The sequence below is a fragment of the Cervus elaphus genome, chromosome 8 (genome assembly GCF_910594005.1).
Source record: "Cervus elaphus chromosome 8, mCerEla1.1, whole genome shotgun sequence".
NCBI lineage: Eukaryota > Metazoa > Chordata > Mammalia > Artiodactyla > Cervidae > Cervus > Cervus elaphus.
The window spans coordinates 3,689,799-3,708,627 of NC_057822.1; the positions used below are offsets into that span (position 1 = coordinate 3,689,799).

The window sequence follows — 18,829 nt, forward strand, 5'->3', positions numbered from 1 at the left end:
GGCGGGGGGAGCAGGGCGGAGCGTGCGTGCGTGCTGAGTCCCTTCCGCTGTGTCTGACTCGCTGCAGCCCTACGGACCACAGCGCCCCCTGGGAAGCCAGGGTGGAGCCCAGGAAGGCGGCAGCCACTGGGTCTGGTGACGGAGGTGAGGGGTGCTGCCCAAGCCCGGAGGAGGCCTAGGATGGCCCCACCAGACGGACGTCGGGCCACACGGCAGTGGTGAGGGGTGCAGACTCGCCCCGTCCCCGGTGCGCGGGCTCGCCCTTCCACGCCTGCGCTGGAGGCTTCCCGCCGTCTGCCTGCAGCCGTGGCCCGCTCCAGTCTCAGCCAGAGGTGGGCACCCGCAGCTTGCAGGTGTAGGTGGAGGGTTCTCTGCAGATTCTAGACTAAAGCGCTTCCAGACTAGAAGGGAGGTCCTACAGGCACACGCGTGTCCACACGGAGGCCCTCCCTGACAGAGCCGCTCCGTGACCCAACCCTGTTCCAGCTCCGTGAACTCTCTTTCTCCTCTTAGGCCCCAACTTCTGGGCTTCCATATTCGTTTCGGCATTGTTCAGTCAGGAGCGCCCAGGCGGCTCTAGTGGTAAAGAATCGGCCTGCCAGTGCAGGAGTCATGAGAGACGCAGGTTCCATCCCTGGGTTGGGAAGATGCCCTGGAGGAGGGCATGGCAACCCACTGCAGTATCCTTGTGTGGAGAACCCCACGGACAGAGGAGCCTGGCGGGCTGCAGTCCGTGGGGTCGCAGAGTCGGACACGGCTGACGAGACTGAGCATGCACACGCTGCTGAGTCAGTTCGGCCAGGATCCCTCATCCTGACGTCTGATGGGGCTCCTCACCCCCGTCGCTAGGTGACGCCACCCTCCCTGCCTTCAGCCAGATCCTTCCAGTGGGTTAAGCTAGAATCTCCGCTACTCCTGGTGTTTCTTAGTAATTTCCCATCCGCTGACCTCCACCTTGGCTACAAATTCCCACTTTCTAGGTTGTTCTATTTGGGGTTGAATCTGATCTGTCTCCTCCACAGCAAGACTCCATCAGAGCGGTTTCCAGCCTTCTCTCTCTTGGTTATCGTGGACTCGGAGTGTTGCCGGGGAAGCCTCAGCACGTTGACCCAGAAGCCTGCTCATCAGTCCCCAGGATGCAAGATTCTCACAAGTTCCTTTGATGGAAAGTTCGATGGCAACTTCTCCCCAGCCAGGCTCACAACCTTCAACTTCTCTCTACGAGGACTCTTGGGAGTCAGCGGTGCCTCCACCCGGTCCAACGACCCCCTTGAATAAATGGTCTGCCTGGCTGTGCTTTAACAAGCATCACTGAATGCTTTTCTTTAACTTATCCTCATCCCTTTCCGGTGGGAAAGGAGAGAACGTGGGCTCGTTTCCCTGCAGATGCCTGGGGAAGGGCCAAGTCCTTGTCCAGTACATCCCACAGGCCCAAGCACCCTGGGGTGAGATGTGACCTGGCAGCCGTGGGCGGGGCGGGGGCGGAGGGAGGAGGCGGGGCCTCCTTTTTCTAGGCCATGTGCCACCTGCTTCCTGCCCAGGGGCATTGCCCCGGCACTCCCTTGCCAGTGCGCGGCAGCAAGACGCTGGGGCCTGCTCCCCGCAGCCTTTGGAGCAGATTGTGGACCTTGCCTGCCCTATGTCGCTGGCCCCCCAGGACCCAGAAGATGCCAGATGGGGCTCCGGCCAACCCCAAAGGGTACAGGAAGAAGGGGCTGGTTAGACACCCCCCTGGGAGGAGGGGCCCAAGGCTCAGGACCTCTTCAAGAACCTCCAGGTAGGTGCCTGCCTCCCTGGGATGGAGCCCTCGGTGGAGATGAGCAGGGAGGTGGGTGGAGAGCTGGCTCCTAGAACCCACTTCTTCAGAAAGTCTGAGCCTCTGATGATGGCTGAGATATTGCATTTTCTGCACTACCAGAGCCCTTGGGATCCATCAGTCCTCGTAGGCACTTGAGGCCCAGAGAGGGTAAGGGATCTATTGATGGTCACACAGCATTTTGGATGTAGAGTTGCAGCTAGAACCCAGGGACTCAGGTCTCTCGGCTCCAGGTACAAAAGCCAGCCACCAGGTGGGGTCGTGTGACTGGCGTGCGAATGAAAGGGGCTGGTTCTGACGTGTGACCAGATCCAACCCCACGAGAGAGGGAGCTCTCCTGTCTTGGAAGCCTGGCTCGGGGTGGAAAGGAAGGAGGCTTCTTGTGCCTCTCGGCTCTGCATTGCTGCTCCTCCCGGAGGTGCAGGCAGGTGGGAGGTGCTCAGATCTTCCTATAGGAGCTAATCACAGGGCAAGGGCGGCAGGAACCCGGGCATCGAGGGGTGGTGTTGACCGAGGATGTAACGAGGCCCAGGAGGGAGCCACAGGCCAGGAACCACATACTGCGGGAGGGACAGACTGAGGACTGGGCTTTCTCCCCCTCTCAGATCTCGCCTGGGGATGAAGAGTTTCATCATCATCACCATCCTGGCCGGCAGCGGTGAGTGAAGGTGCCGGGAAACCCCTCCTTCCAACCCCGACTCCAGCCTTTCTCCTGTGACTCAGCCACTGGCCACAGGCTCTGAGACCCGCCGCTGGGTCTCTGCTCCCTGGCTCTGCCGGGCTTCGTTCTCACTGTGGGGCTGTTTACTCCTCCAGCCACCTGTAAACACGCCCAGGGCGGTCAGCATTAACTATTTACGAGCCTCCAGGGCGCAGGGCGCACAAATGAGCAAGCATCATAAAGTGCTGGTGGTGTCTGTGCGTCAGGACACTCGGCGACACTGGGGCGCTTGTGTACACAGGAAAACGTGTTTGTGTACACACGCGTGTACGTGCAGACAGGAGCTAGTGAGCTTGCAGGCAGGTATCCGCAGGTCTATGTGTAGGGGGTGTGTCTGGCACATGGTGATGTCTGTGTTGCGTAACACACGTCTGGAAGAGGGGTAAGCACGTGTTCATGGCAGCGTGTGTGTCTCTGGAGTGTGTAGGTGCATGTAGGGCGCACACATCTGCACACACGTGTTGTGGAGCAGTATCTGGGTGTGAGACGTACCGGAAGATGATGGAGGTGGTCCAGGGGCCTCTTCCTTCTTCTTTCTGGAGGGACCCCCCCACCGCTGCCCTGGACCACCGAGGCTGCTGACTCACGGGCAGGCGTCCTGGCGGCAGGTGCCCTGTGTGGGCAGAAGAGAGGCTGAGTATTCCACTGGCTGGCTGTCCAGCTGGTCAGCACCCCCGGAACCCAGCCAGGTTTGAGACAAAGAAAGACAATACCAGAACCAAAATGAAGTTAAATGTGGCCAGACATGAGAAATGGTTGGTTGAATTCAGGCACAGTGGCCTGTTATTTAGAAAATAACCCCTTGAGTCCAGCCCAGCCCAGGGGCCGGGCACAGAGGCTGCAGGCTGAGTGAACACAGGTTTTGTTTCTCCTGCTCTGAGTGGAGTGCGGACATGGCCGCCCTGGGTGTTGCATGTGTGTGAGAGTGGGAGTGTGTATGTGTGTGTATAGGTGTGGGAGGTGAGTGTGGGTCTGTTTGTGAGACCACGTGCGGGTAGGAGGTATTTGTGGGTGAGTGTGCGTGTAACTGTGTGATATATGGAGGAGAGTGTGCGGCAGGTGAGTGTATGTTTACATCTGCCTGCGTGTAAGGGTATGACGTGTGTCTGTCCTGCGAGTGGATGGGTGAGTTTTCGGTGAGAACTGATGGTTGAGGGGTCCTGGGGATGGAAGCTGCCCCCCACCGGGGCTAACACCTATAGGATTAGGGGCAGGAGGCCAGGACCTCACAGCGGGCAATGGGTCCCGGGCCCTGGAGGGGAGGGTCTGCCTTACTTATGAACCCTGCCCCTGGCCCCGCAGCACTAATGGAGAAGCCTGCTTGCAGATGGGGGTCTGTCTGACCCCCAGGCTTCTGGGGACACATTTGATTCTGGTGACAAGAACCCTGAAGAACAGAAAGGACTGGGGGAAGCTGATGTTCCTGGGGACCCTTCCAGCCCCCCTCTCTCTTCCATCGTGGCCAAATCAGAGCCGGGCCCCCAGGTCGCAGGGACCCCTTCCTCCCTGCCCCAGGCCCAAACAGCCATTTACAAGCTCTAAACCACCCTCTTAAGGTCGTCGGCCATTTCTCCCCGCACCTTTGTTTCCTCTTTCATTTGCTACTTATTCTCTGTAACGACAAAAATCCCAAAGATTGACTGGAAGAGGCAGGTGGAGCAGGATTCCCTAAATCAGCTCTCTGAGACGCCTTGGGAAGAGCAAGCGTCTGGTGCGAGCTGGGTGCTTGCACTTCCCTGGAGGCTGGGGTTGTTATTCCCATTTTACAGATGGGAAGACCGAGGCCTAGGGAGCCTTAGTTCTGGGCCTGCATCTGTCTGACTCCAAAGTTTGTGCCCTTCTCACCGAGGCAGGTCGAGGTGGTGAGCTCCCCCATCATCACTAGCGATGTTGGACAGCCAAGTCTCCAGAAGCAAGTCATTTCAGCCTTTGGGATTCCATCTGGGCTCTGTTTCTGAAATTCTTGGCTTCCTCTCTCTCCCAGTGCATTTCCTCTATCAGGCCATGGAGCGGGGTGGGAAGCATGACTTGAGAGCAGGGGGAAAGGTGCTGAACTAGGCGCCTTGACCCGGGCACAGCTGGAGGAGCCTCCCAGGGGAGCAGCAGGGGTGAGGGGTGGTGAGCTGGCATCCCAGCTCCCGGGGGTCACGGACCTGGGTTCAGGTCTGGGCTCTGCCACAGATGTCCAGGCTGCAAGGGGCAAACCACCTCTCTGAGCCTCAGCTGCTCATCCATAAAATGGGGTAAGACCGGCCCTCCTGCCTGTGTGTGTTGGGAGGGTGTGGACAGCTTCACCCAGGTAAGAACCCAAACACCAGGCTCGATGTTGACTTTGCCATGAGCCACCACACCCGGGAGCCTGGGAGGCAGGGAAACAGGAGGGCAGCAGACGGCCCTGGGGTGAGCTGCCTGAAGAACGCCAGGAAGCCGACTCCATGATTCTGCTGGTATCGGAAGGGTTGTTGTACTACCTGTGAGACAAGGATAAAGGGGAAGAAATGTATACATGGGCACGTGTGTGTGTGTGTGTGTGTTTGTGCATGTGTGAGTGTGTTCACTGCAAGTCCAGAACACCCAGTTGTCTCCGGATTAACCCTGAGATGCTCTGGCCCCAGGCCCTGCTGGGAGCCCAGGAGCCAGGCCAAACCAGCAGGGCCCAGAACCGTGTTCAGGAGAGCACGTGGCATTTGGGAAGCCCCTTAGGGTGTGTCAGGCACTGGGCTCTCCCTGTCTGGGTCCAAATTCTGCCTCCACTGATTTTCAACAATGTCTCCTTGTGCCAGTTGCTAAATGCTCTGGCCCTCGATCGCCTCATCTGTAAAATGGGTTTTTTTTTAAAACAGGGCAGCAGTGAGCACTTGATGGATTCAGGCATGGAAGGGCGTCGGGCAGGGCCCACTATCACTTTATTCTGGGGGATGTGGGGCTCAGGGTGAGGACGTGGGCAGTGCACCACACGGGGCGCCCTGTGGAGTGCTCCCTCCTTCTCCTCTGCCCTCCTCCCCTGCCCCCTGTCTCCCGTCCCCTGGCCTCAGCCCTGGGGAGTTGGGAGGACAGCCAGGCAGGCGGGAACGGCCACGAACGGGGCCGGGAGCTCACCATACCCCTCGGTTCTCTCTCCCAGTCCTGCCTGCGGCGCGCAGCAGCCTGCTCAACCTCAAGTCCATGGTGGAAACGGTCACCGGGAGGAACGCCATCTTGTCCTTCGTGGGCTACGGCTGCTACTGCGGGCTGGGGGGCCGCGGCCTGCCCATGGATGAGGTGGACTGGTAGGTCCTGAGAGGCTGGGTTACTCTCAGACCTGGGCTGGGACAGCCCAGGTCAGACCGTCCAATCTCCAAGTGGTGGGAGAAGGCCCTTCCCCCAAGGAGGCTTGTTCAATGAGTTTGTAACCAGAAGCCTGACATTTGACCTATGTTCTCCTCAACCATCTGGGACGCTTCCTGTCGTCCATTTCCAAGGTCTTGGGCTTGGAGGCATTAAGTTCAGTTCAGTTCAGTCGCTCAGTCATGTCCGACTCTTTCCAACCCCTTGAACCACAGCACGCCAGGCCTCCCTGTCCATCACCAACTCCCGGAGTTTACCCAAACTCATGTCCATTGAGTGGGTGATGCCATCCAACCATCTCATCCTCTGTCGTCCCCTTCTCCTCCTGCCTTCAATCTTTCCCAGCATCAGGGTCTAGAATTTCCATTCTCAGAACCTTTGTCCCGTCCCCAAACACACATGGGCTTCCCTGGTGCCTCAGACGGTAAAGCATCTGCCTGCAATGCAGGAGACCCGGGTTCCATCCCTGGGTCAGGAAGATCCCCTGGAGAAGGAAATGGCAACCCACTCCAGTACTCTTGCTGGAAAATTCCATGGACAGAGGAGCCTGGTGGGCTACAGTCCATGGGGTTGCAAAGAGTCGGACACGACTGAGTGATTTCACTTTCACTTTTCTTTTCACGTTCTTTCAAACACACATAAGATCAGTAATCACAAAGCTGGACAAAGCAAGGGCTGAGACCCCTGCTTCCTCAGACAGGAGGCTCTGTAGGGCAGGACCGTGCCTCCCCCATCAGACTGGAAGTTCCTGGAAGCCGTGGCTTGTTCTCTGCTCCTTTCCCCCATCCAAAGCAGCCAGCACCGAGTCTGGTATCCCTGGGGGCTTCATAAATGCATATTGACTAATATTGCATATTGACTAATGCATATTGCCTGCCTTTCACGAGAGGGGATGGGACGGCCACATCAGCAGTGGCTCCCTGTCCCCCACCCCCAAGCCCCTCTTACCCCTCCAGACCTTGGTCCCTCCCTGGCCATCTTGCACAGTCAGGAGTAGCCCCTTCATTTAGCCAGTCTCCTCCGCCGTGGACTTCACCCAGGCCCCTCTCTCCCACCCGGACCCCTCTGACAGCTGCAGCCAGGGCTCCGGGTAGGGAGAGCTGGAGCTCTGGGGAGAGGACAGAGAGAGGGGGTCATGGACAAGATTCCGGAGCGCTGGCCTGACTCCTTCTGGCTGTGTGACTTCAGGCAAGTAACTGCCCTCTCTGGGCCACGGTCTGAAGGTCTTACTTGTGAGGGATTGGAACAGTTGATCAGGTCAGGGCTCACTGCCGGCGGGAGAGGGGCCAAGCCTGGCCACATCTGCCTACCCTCCCCTCCCTGCCCCTAGGTGCTGCCATGCCCACGACTGCTGCTACCAGAAGCTCTTTGACCTGGGCTGCCACACCTACGTGGACCACTATGACTACACCATTGAGAACAACACTAACATTGTCTGCAGTGAGTGTCCCCCACCATCACCCCCCTCCCCCAGGAAAAGCAGGAACTGCCAGCCATCGCCCTAGCCTGTGCCGGGGGCTGTGGGCAGGGCTGCCAGATGAAATATAGGATGTCCCAGTAACTCTGAATTTCAGATAAACAATGAAAAGTGTTTTCATGTAAGTTTACACCGACTCAATGGACATGAGTTTGAGCAAAATGCAGGAGGTGGTGAAGGACAGGAAGCCTGGTGTGCTGCAGCGTCACAAAGAGTCAGACACAACTGAGCGACTGAGCAACAAATATCCTAAATATTGTGTGTGTGTGTGCGTGTGTGCATGTGTGCATGTGTGTGTGTGCATGCGTGTGCATAGGTGTGTGTGTGTGTGCCTGTGTGTGTGTGCACGCTAAGTTGCTTCAGCAGTGTCCAACTCTATTTGACTTGATGGACTATAGCCCGCCAGAGTCCTCTGTCCATGGGACTCTCCAGGCAAGAATGCTGGAGTGGGTTACCATGCCCTCCTCCAGGGGATCTTCCCAAGCCAGGGATCGAACCCAACTCTCTCATTTCTCCTGCATTGGCAGGTGGGTTCTTTGCTACTAGCGTCGCCTGGGAAGCCCAAATATTGCATGGGACATACTTATACTAAATCTTAGCAGAACATTAATTAGTATTAATATAAAATAAAGAATTAGTGTAAGTATATCCCACACAATATTTGGGATACACTTATACTAAAATTTCCCTGGTAGCTCAGATGGTAAAGCGTCTGTCTGCAATGTGGGAGACCTGGGTTCGATCCCTGTGTTGGGAAGATCCCCTGGAGAAGGAAATGGCTACCCACTCCAGCACTCTTGCCTGGAAAATACCATGGATGGAGGAGCCTGGTAGGCTACAGTCCATGGGATCGCAAAGAGTCGGACACGACTGAGTAACTTCACTGGTGGTGGTATACTAAAACTGTTTATTGTCTGAAATTCAGATTTCACCAGGCACCTTGCTTTTGTTTGCTTGCTTGCTGAATCTAACAGGCTCTGGCATATAGCCCTGAAGCGCTCTGAGGCCCCCGCCTGAATAGACACCCTGATTCTTCAGGCCCCACTTCAGCTCTGGAGAACTTAGAGAGTGACCTTGACCCAGTGGGCTGAGTTTGGAGCGTGCCCAGTTCTCTCTGTTTTTAACTAGATCCTCGGGTGATTCTGGGACTCTGTAGCAGGCTGGCCTGGGAGTCTGGAGTCCTGTGTTGACACCCAGATTCGGCCAGCATCTCCTCCCTGTGTGGCCCTGGGCAGGGTCCTTCCCCACCTGGCTCCAGTCTCCCCATGGGTACATTGAGGGCTTTGGATGTGAGCAGACCCCCTCCCTCCCTTCTAGTTCTCTCACTGGGACCCCAGTAAATGAGGTGGCCCCCTGCTAGGAACACCCAGTGTTTCTAGGGATTTGAGATGCTGGAGCCAGGCCTGGCAGGTTCCCTCGCTCTACCATGGACTCTCCACGGTCATTCCCTCCTAGAGGGGCGCAGCATCCCCGCCTGTGGCAGCTCCCCTCAGTGGTCCTGCCGGGGTCAGCAGGCGTCCCCTGGGCGGCCCAGGCTCCCTCTGTCCCCTTACACTAACCAGGCTGTGTGTCACGCCTCACTAAGAGCTCACGAGCAACGTCAGTTTTGAAAAAAAAACAAAAACAAACTCAAGACTCCTGTTCTCTGGGAAAGAGTCTGGTGGGGACCCAAGCACTTCTGGGGCCCCTTGGCAGCCCAGGGCTGAGAGTTCCTCAGATGCTGCTGTTCAGATGGAGAGTGGAGGCGCTGCTTGAGAGAGGAGTCCATTAAGCAGGTCAGATCTCCCTCCTCAACCCCCAAGACTGTGGACCAACTTGAGCTGTGGTTTTCACACTGGGTTCTGGAGACTTCTGGGACCAGCAGGTCAGCTGCTGTGAGCGTTGATGGGGAGGTACCCCTGAGTGGTCCAGCTGGCCCTTTGCTGTATTTTATAGCTCAAATGGCTTCTCTTTTAGCCACTTGAGATATTCATCTTTGATAAAGTGTTTCACATCAGAGAAAGGATTCTGCTGATGGAAAGTTTGCAAGTTTGCAAACCACTGGGCTAGTGGGTGGTTCTTGAAGAGGGTTCCCTGAATCTGCAGCATCAGCATCACGTGTTAGAAACGCAGTTATCAGGTTCCCCAGACTCACTGAATCTGAATCTCCAGGGGTGGGGTGGGGCAGCCTTTGTTTTAAGAGCCCTCCAAACAGATTTCATTTTCTTGTCCGCTCCAAAATCACTGCAGACAGTGACTGCAGCCATGAAATTAAAAGACACTTGCTCTTTGGAAGGAAAGCTATGATAAACCTAGACAGCATATTAAAAAGCAGAGACATCACTTTGTTGACAAAAGGTCCATATAGTCAAAGCTTTGGTATTTCCAGTAGTCATGTATGGACGTGAGAGTTGGACCATAAAAAAGGCTGAGTGCCGAAGAACTGATGTTCTCGAATTGTGGTGCTGGAGAAGACTCTTGAGAGTCCCTTGGACTGCAAGGAGATCCGACCAGTCCATCCTAAAGAAAATAAGTCCTGAATATTCATTGGAAGGACTGATGCTGTGGCTGAAGCTCCAATACTTTGGCTACCTGATGTGAAGAGCTAACCCATTAGAAAAACCCTGATGCTGGGAAAGATTAAGGGCAAGAGGAGAAGAAGGCGACAGAGGATGAGATGGCTGACTGGCATCACTAACTCAACAGACATGAATTTGAGCAAGCTCCTGGAGATAGTGAAGGACAAGGAAGCCTGGCGTGCTGCCGTCTGCAGGGTCACAAAGAGTCAGACACAACTTAGCGGCAGATCAGTGACAAGCAGAGTATCCTAAAGCTCACCTGAGCTGAGAACTCAAGGGTAGATGATTTCTGAAGGCCAATAATAATAACGTTTGCTCCGTGGGAGGCACTGAGCTAAGCTCTGCATAAGTGTTTTGCTCCCTCCATCCTTACCACAGCGCCCTCCAGAGTGGGGGTGTTGGGATTCTGGGCTTGAAGCAAGGAAGCCTGTGATGGCAGAAAGTGGGGAGAAGGCGGGGTGGAGATGGGGGGGATTAGTTCCTGACACCTGAGTTTCTACCCCAGCTCAGCCCCGGGTTTGCTGGGTGACTTAGGCAAACCACACCCCATCCTGAGCCTCAGTTTCCCCAACTCAACACTGTCCAGTTGGGCTTCCATGGTTCTCTGTTTCCCACATGTCAGGGGCCCCTGGAGGGCTGGGGATGCAAGAGGCTGGGCCCCGGCCCTGACCTCCTGTGCCTGCAGGCCCGGGGTGGGCCCCCCGGACGATGGTGCAGCAGGCCCGGGACCACTTTCGGAGGCCCCCTGTGACCTCGGGGTCCGCACGCTCCACTCTCCACAGGCGAGCTCAACCAGACCGAGTGTGACAAGCAGACATGCGAGTGTGACAGGAGCGTGGCTCTGTGCTTCCAGAAGCAGATATACAGGGAGGAGCACCGCAACTACCTCAACATCTACTGCCAGGGCCCCACGCCCAGCTGCAGCGTCTACGAGCCGCCCCCCGCACCTCCCTAGGTCCCCCGGGGGCTGGCGGAGGGGCCGGGAGGAGGCTCTGGCTCTGGGGGCCAGGTGGATGGAGCAGGCAGACGTGGGGGTGGATCGGGAGCCCCGGGGTGCGTCTGGCCACCTCCCCCCGGGAGCCCTCCAGCGAGACTGGCCCCAGAGGAATAGGAAAGGTCTGGGTCCTGGCCCTGGCCACCAGGCTCCTCCAGCCCAGCCCTGGATGTGGCTTTGTCCTGGACATGGCAGGGGGCACATGCCTTGTTGGGGTCTCTCCCAAGCGTGGAAGAGATTGGGGGCCTCCAAGAGGGGCCTCTCGCTGACTGAGCCAGGCACGAAAGGGTGGATCCCAGGGTCTTCAAGACCCAGGCCTGCGGCAGCCAGCACAGGCCCAGAGCTCGCTGTGTCCTAGGAGCGGGCTCCCAGGCAGACAGAGTGCTGGTCATAGGTCTGGGTTCTGGGGGCCCCTCGGCTGCTACTGCGGGACGAGTTGGGGTGATCCATGCTTTGGGGGTCTCCAGAGCCCCGTTAGAGAGCATCCTGGCCCCCATCGAGTTGGCACACGTGTCCCGGCCCAGATCGGATGGTCAGAGGGCTTGTGTCCCAGCCCCAAAATCCAGCCTCAGTGACCCAAAGAGCCTCCGAGCAGGCTCCTGGGCCCTGACAGAACCCACATGCACCCCGCCCCGCCCCAGCTCCACAGGGACCCAGATGGGGGCACACACAAATGTGCTCCCCCGGGCAGGCCGTCCTGCCTCTCCCGCCGACCCACTCAGGTCAGGGGAGCAGCCTGGCCACAGCCCCGCAGCCCTGACCAGCTCTGAGGAGGCCCCGACCCCAGTGCCCCGGGTCCCTGACAACACACAGGCCCGGGGGTCCCGGCCCAGACGGCCAGGCGTCCCCCGTGCCTGCCCCCACGCAGCAGGCAGGCAGGGCGGAATGGGCCAGAAGCCTCTCTCCCTGGACAAGGAGGGACAAGGCCGCAGCCTCAACTCCGAATCCCCCGATGCGGGGGGCGCGGAGAGCCGGAACCCAGCTCGGGGAAGAGGAGACGAGGCAGGAGGGACCGGGGCCGTGGGGAAGATTCAAGAAGGGGTAGACGGGGAACAGGATGAGGACAGGGAAGGGAGGGGGGAGCGGGGAGACAGGGCGGAGACCAGACTCCAGACCACAGTGGTCTTGGCAGGAGAAGGGGGTGGAGGAGCCTCGGGGACGGGGGACACCCTCGGGCCCAGGTTCCCGCTGGCGCCCAGGGGACCGCGGGCCGGGGGGAGGAGGGTCAGGCCCGGCAGGCCGCCCCCTGACGCTGCCCCAGCCCTCCTGTCTCCCCAGGTACGCCTTCCTTGCCTGCCCTGCTGACCTCAGGTGTCAGCGGCCTCCGGGCGACCAGGGTGCCCCACCACATCCCGCCTTCTGTCTTTGTCTGGTGTCAACCCCAAAGGACCCAGTGGTGCAGTGCTGTAACCCCAGGGATGCTCAGAACATCCACCAGGAATCTCGGCCCTCCCCAGGGCGCCCCGAGGACTTACAGTCCCCAGGGGAGGGCTGTGGGAGTGGCGAGAATGTCTACAAAAAACCACGACAGGACTGGACGAAGCCACACCGAACCGCAGCTTCTAGGACGCCTGCCCCGGGGGCTGGGGTCAGCACTCACTTAGTGTGGGACCACCGCTCACCCCCTGCTGTCCTGCTGGCCACACGGGGTGACGGCTGTGGTCCCCCGCCTGCCCTGACCCCACCTACGCAGTCGCCAAGGTCCTCCCAGGAACCCACCTTCTCCTCCTCGTTCTGGGCTGACCCCCGACTTCTCTGAGCTGAATCTCTGCCCCTGCCACACCCCCCCAACACCAGGCAGGGATGGAGTCAGGATGGGGAGCCCCCCCCAAGAGGTGGGGACCGCAGAGGCCAGGGCCCCTTGCCCATGGGAGCCCTGGCTGTGCCCCTCCACACACAAACACACCCTCACCCTCCTGAAAGTCCAGGTGTTGGGAGGCGAATATGCTGCTAAGGGGTTCTGCCTGCCCCCCAACCTCACCCCAGACTCTCCCAGGTGCTGCGACCCCAAGAGACTGTTCACAGGACCCGACACCCCCTCCTCAAACTAATAAAGGCCTCCTTCCTCAACTCCTTGCTGCTGGATCCTCCCTGGCAGGGCACCCACTGGCCAGGCATCGGGGGAAAGCACAGCGGCTCCCTGCCGGGTCTCCGGCTCTGGGGAAAATGGGTTCCCTGGTGCCCAGCAGTGGGCATGTCCTGCCCCCTTCCTGCCCCTGGCCTAACAGAAGCAGCCCCCCTCCAGCAGAGGCGCAAGTGTCGGGAGGGTTGGAAAGTAGGGCTGCGGTCCAGTGATCAGACAGCGTGAGCAGCCAGTGGGCTGAGAGCTTGCCCGGCGTCCACTCCATGATGCTCTCCATCCATCCCATCTTTTTTTCTGTTGGGGAACAGAGGCCAAGAGAGGGCGGGTAACTTGCCCAAAGTCACCCAGGCCGAAAGTGATGGTGCTGGGCTCTGAATCCTCAGCCTCTGACTTTTCATGTCACCTCCTTGCACCTTCTTAACGAGGACTCGGGGCGCTGGGGCCAGTGGGACAAGTGACTAAGAGTCCAGCAGGGTGCCAGCTCCATGGTCCTGGCTTGACCCCTTGCCTGTAAGGGGCATCAGTTTCCCCAAGTGCTGAGAAACTAGAGCAGCTGTTTCAGAGGCTCCCCAAAGCTGCGGATTTTCCTGGGACACCCAGGGGTGACCTCTGGGGAAGGGGACGCTGAGCAGACAGGGGTTGGAGGCCTCCTACTCATCCTTCCATGAGCAACCCTGCTTTTCCTGCGGTACCTACTGCCCCTTCACATGAGCTACTGCAAGCAGAAAAGGGACTCTTTGGCCGAAAGGTTGAAAGCCTTGGACGTGGTCATCCATTGATTGGTTCGTTCATTCAGTGAACCTGTCCTGGTGGTCTCCTATGGGCAAGACTGGGCTTCACGATAGACACCGCTGATCAGACACAGCTCTTGCCCACAGGAAGCCCACAGCCTGGGGCGGGGCGGTGGGGGAGGCAGACACGTGGACCGACAGCCTTGACGTATAGGGCCAGGTGGGGTCAGGATGGAGCCCGAGCACGTCTGTGTCAGTCCTGGAAGTGGCCCCCGAGTGGGGGGGTGGAGCTGCAACGGTGTATTAGATACCTCTGGAGGTGGCGAGGGAGAACGGGGCCATGGTTTTTGAGGAAGGACTCTGCTTAACCCAGTCTGGGTGGTCTTTCTCTCCTCAAGTTAGTGAGGTCTGTTATGCTAAGGCTTGAGGAGGGCACTGGACCTCCTTCCGCTGGTCTGAGGGCGGCCACCGACAAAGACGTTCTCCTTGACCACAGTTTGGGCAGGCTCTTGTGAGATCTTTTCCCAACCAGGCCTCCACATGTGGGTTTCTGTCACTCCATTTTAGTAAGAATCCTGCTACGTCAGTTCATTGAGCACCTCCACCCACCCTCAGTATCTGATCAGATTTCTCCTCCTCCACCCCTCCCCCCACCAGTGATATCAGATCACCCCCACCCTCCTTCTCCAAGAATCCTGTTTGGTCAGTTCAGCAGGAATTCCCTACCCTCTCAACTATTTTCCGTCCCCACCTCCAACTCCTGCTATAAATCCCCACTTAAGAAAACTCAGGATTTCAGGGTGCTGAAGAGCAGAAACCCACACAATGCCGTAAACCATCTATACTCCAGTAAAAAAACAGAAAACCGAGGACTTGAAAACGTATTTGGAATTGAGCCCAAATCTATACTGGCCCCTGTTGCAGGAGTTATTGAATAAAAGTCTGTTTTGGCCACTTTACTGTCCATCTCTGGTTTGCTAGGAGCTGTGACTCAGGTGGAGGAGTCAGATTCACCACTGGACCCTGGGATCTCTGCCAACTAAAAATTGTCACTTGCCAGGTACTTCCATAAGAAGGAAGTCACTAGACACTGCAGCCACTGACTTTCAACACTCCCTAAAAGGAGTTCAGGGTGGAAATGAGCCTCAGGAATGAGGCTCTCTGTGCTCTGGGAAAAAGTGGCAGAACAGGTCTTCAGACAGTTAGATATTTTCAGGAGAAGATTTTATGAGCCCAATTTCTAGCATCTTCTCATATCTAGAAAAGCACTAAAATCACTTATGGAGACGTCTGCTCCTCATAACTAAACAGCAACCTTCTTGACTAACAGGAATCTTTTGTCAAAATGTGTACTTGATGGTGCATAACTTCCTTCACCAAAATCACGTATATTCTGATTCCTCCCCTCTTTAACTCTTTGGAGCATTTCCTCAGCACTATTTCAGAAGCTATAGTTCTTATTTTGCCCTAAATACAACTTAACTCACATCTCTCACATTGTGCCTTTTGGAAAAGTCGACCCCTCTCACTTTCAGTGGGAAAACCTAGTACCGCCTCATGGGTTATTATATCATAGTCCTATTCACTGTCTCTGAGCTATCTTTCACTTCTCAGTTAGACGCCATTTGCCTTTATGCTTTGTTATCTGCCTTTAAACCCGCACAGATTCTGCCATCCTGCACATTTGATTAATTCTTCTAGTTTTCTCCAAAAGTGTGGCTACAACTTTCCGAATGAATGTTTCCAATTTTTGTCCCCATCCTTCTCGACTTGGAATCACGGGGAACTAAACCCAACTCTCCAGAAACTTATAGGAACTTTCTAAAGAAGCCCTGTGACCTGAAGCTGGATGCATCCAGGCTCTTCTCCAAGACTCGAACGTGACCGAGACACCGACGTCTGGGCCATCCACAGAGATGCTGCAAACTGCAAACCAGGAAGAAGACAGATTGCTGCCGCTCTCCTCGCTTCTCCATCTACAGATGCTTCAAGCCCAACCTCTCAGTTGGCTGCCCTCTCGACTGAGAAACTGTTTAATTGCTCTACTCATTAATCTCTGTTTTTCTTCTCTCTCTTTTTTTTTTTTCATAGAAATCCCCCTCGTTTAAATGTTTGATGGTTCACAACCATCCAGAAAATACCCTTTACTGCCAAGTCTCAACAGATGGTTCCACTGGTCACTAATGAACAAAAAATGATCAGTTGAGAAATGAACTGCTGAAAAAAGTTTGCTATGACCAGTGCGTTCTCTTTGAAGAACGCTATTATCCTTTGCCCTGCTTCATTCTGTACTCTAAGGCCAAATTTGCCTGTTACTTCATGTGTTTCTTGACTTCCTACTTTTGCATTCCAGTCCCCTATAATGAAAAGGACATCTTTTTGGGGTGTTAGTTCTAGAAGGTCTTGTAGGTCTTCATAGAACTGTTCAACTTCAGCTTCTTTAGCATTACTGGTTGGGGCATAGACTTGGATTACCGTGATATTGAATGATTTGCCTTGGAAACGAACAGAGATCACTCTGTCATTTTTGAGATTGCATCCAAGTACTGCATTTCGAACTCTTTTGTTGACTATGATGGCTAATCCATTTCTTCTAAGGGATTCCTGCCCACAGTAGTAGATATAATGGTCATCTGAGTTACATTCACCCATTCCAGCCCATCTTAGTTCGCTGATTCCTAGAATGTCAATGTTCACTCTTGCCATCTCCTGTTTGACCACTTCCAATTTTCCTTGATTCATGGACCTACCATTCCAGGTTCCTATGCAATATTGCTCTTTACAGCATCGGACCTTGCTTCTATCACCAGTCACATCCACAACTGGGTGTTGTTTTTGCTTTGGCTCCATCCCTTCATTCTTTCTGGAGTTATTTCTTCACTGATCTCCTGTAGCATACTGGGCACCAACCGATCTAGGGAGTTCCTCTTTCAGTATCCTATCTTTTTGCCTTTTCATACTGTTCATGGGATTCTCAAGGCAGGAATACTGAAGTGGTTTGCCGTTCCCTTCTCCAGTGGACCACATTTTGTCAGACCTCTCCACCATGACCCGTCTGTCTTGGGTGGCCCCACATGGCATGGCTTACTTTCACTGAGTTAGACAAGGTGTGGTCTGTGTGATCAGATTGGCTAGTTGTCTGTGATTGTGGTTTCAGTCTGTCTGTGCTCTGATGCCCTCTCTCAGCGCCTACCGTCTCACTTGGGTTTCTCTTACCTTGGACGTGGGGTCTCTCTTCACGGCTGCCCCAGCAAAGCGCAGCCGCTGCTCCTGACCTTGGACGTGGGGTAGCTCCTCTCGGCCGCGCTCCTGAGCCATCACAGCCGCCGCGCAATGCCAAGAGAACGCACTGGTCATAGCAAACACCCTCTTCCAACAACACAAGAGAAGACTCTACACATGGACATCACCAGATGGTCGACACTGAAATCAGATTGATTATATTCTTTGCAGCCAAGATGAAGAGGCTCTATACAGTCAGCAAAAACAAGACCAGGAGCTGACTGTGGCTCAGATCATGAACTCTTTATTGCCAAATTCAGCCTGAAATTGAAGAAAGTGGAGAAAACCACTAGACCATTCAGGTATGATCTAAATCAAATCCCTTATGACTGTACAGTAGTGAGAAATAGATTTAAGGGACTAGATCTGATAGAATGCCTGATGAACTATGGATGGAGGTTCATGACATTGTACAAGATACAGAAATCAAGACCATCCCCAAGAAAAAGAAATGCAAAAAAGCAAAATGGCTGTCTGAGGAGGCCTTACAAATAGCTGTGAAAAAAGGGAAGTGAAAAGAAAAGGAGAAAAAGAAAGATATACCCATTTGAATGCAGAGTTCCAAAGAATAACAGGGAGAGATAAGAAAGACTTCCTCAGCGATCACTGCAAAGAAATAGAGGAAAACAATAGAATGGGAAAGACTAGAGATACCAAGGGAACATTTCATGCAAAGATGGGCTCAATAAAGGACAGAAATGGTATGGACCTAACAGAAACAGAAGATATTAAGAAGAGGTGGCAAGAATACACAGAAGAACTGTACAAAAAAGATCTTCATGACTCAGATAATCACGATGGTGTGATCACTCACCTAGAGCCAGACATCCTGGAATGTGAAATCAAGTGGGCCTTAGGAAGCATCACTATGAACAAAGCTAGTGGAGGTGATGGAATTCCAGTTGAGCTATTTCAAATCCTGAACGATGATGCTGTGAAAGTGCTGCCCGTAATAAGCCAGCAAATTTGGAAAACTCAGTAGTGGCTACAGGACTGGAAAAGTTCAGTTTTCATTCCAATCCCAAAGAAAGGCAATGCCAAAGAATGCTCAAACTACTGCATAATTGCACTCATCTCACACGCTAGTAAAGTAATGCTTAAAATTCTCCAAGCCAGGCTTCAACAATACGTGAACCGTGAACTTCCAGATGTTCAAGCTGGTTTTAGAAAAGGCAGAGGAAAAAAAAGAAAAGAAAAGGCAGAGGAACCAGAGATCAAATTGCCAACATTCGATGGATCATCGAAAAAAAAGAGACTTCCAGAAAAACATCTGTGTCAGCTTTATTGACTATGCCAAAGCCTTTGACTGTGTGGATCACAATAAACTGTGGAAAATTCTGAAAGAGATGGGAATACCAGATCACCTGACCTGCCTCTTGAGAAACCTGTATGCAGGTCAGGAAGCAACAGTTAGAACTGGACATGGAACAACAGACTGGTTCCAAATAGGAAAAGGAGTACGTCAAGGCTGTGTATTGTCACCCTGCTTATTTAACTTATATGCAGAGTACATCACGAGAAATGCTGGGCTGGATGAAGCACAAGCTGGAATCAAGATTGCTGGGAGAAATATCAATAACCTCAGAGATGCAGATGACACCACCCTTATGGTAGAAAGTGAAGAAGAACTAAAGAGCCTCTTGATGAAAGTGAATGAGGAGAGTGAAAAAGTTGGCTTAAAGCTCAACATTCAGAAAACTAAGATCACGGCATCCGGTCCCATCACTTCATGGCAAATAGATGGGGAAACAGTGGAAATAGTGACTGACTTATTTTTCTGGGCTCCAAAATCACTGCAGATGGTGATGCAGCCATGAAATTTAAAAATGCTTACTCCTAG

At 54.7% G+C, this 18,829-nt stretch overlaps 1 protein-coding gene across 2 annotated transcripts; it reads left to right on the forward strand.

Moving 5' to 3' along the window:
- The first annotated feature begins 1,557 nt into the window (after nucleotides 1-1,557).
- On the forward strand, nucleotides 1,558-14,659 carry PLA2G2F (phospholipase A2 group IIF). Of its 2 annotated transcripts, none has more exons than XM_043909037.1 (5): nucleotides 1,558-1,777; nucleotides 2,422-2,474; nucleotides 5,662-5,806; nucleotides 7,195-7,304; nucleotides 10,682-14,659. In XM_043909037.1, the coding sequence occupies exons 1-5, from the start codon at nucleotides 1,668-1,670 to the stop codon at nucleotides 10,852-10,854; spliced, it is 591 nt and encodes a 196-aa protein (XP_043764972.1). In that variant the 5' UTR covers nucleotides 1,558-1,667; the 3' UTR covers nucleotides 10,855-14,659. The 2 variants fall into 2 exon arrangements, with proteins under 2 accessions (XP_043764972.1, XP_043764974.1); XM_043909039.1 differs by having other exon boundaries at nucleotides 1,566-1,699; nucleotides 10,682-11,939.
- Nucleotides 14,660-18,829: the final 4,170 nt, after the last annotated feature.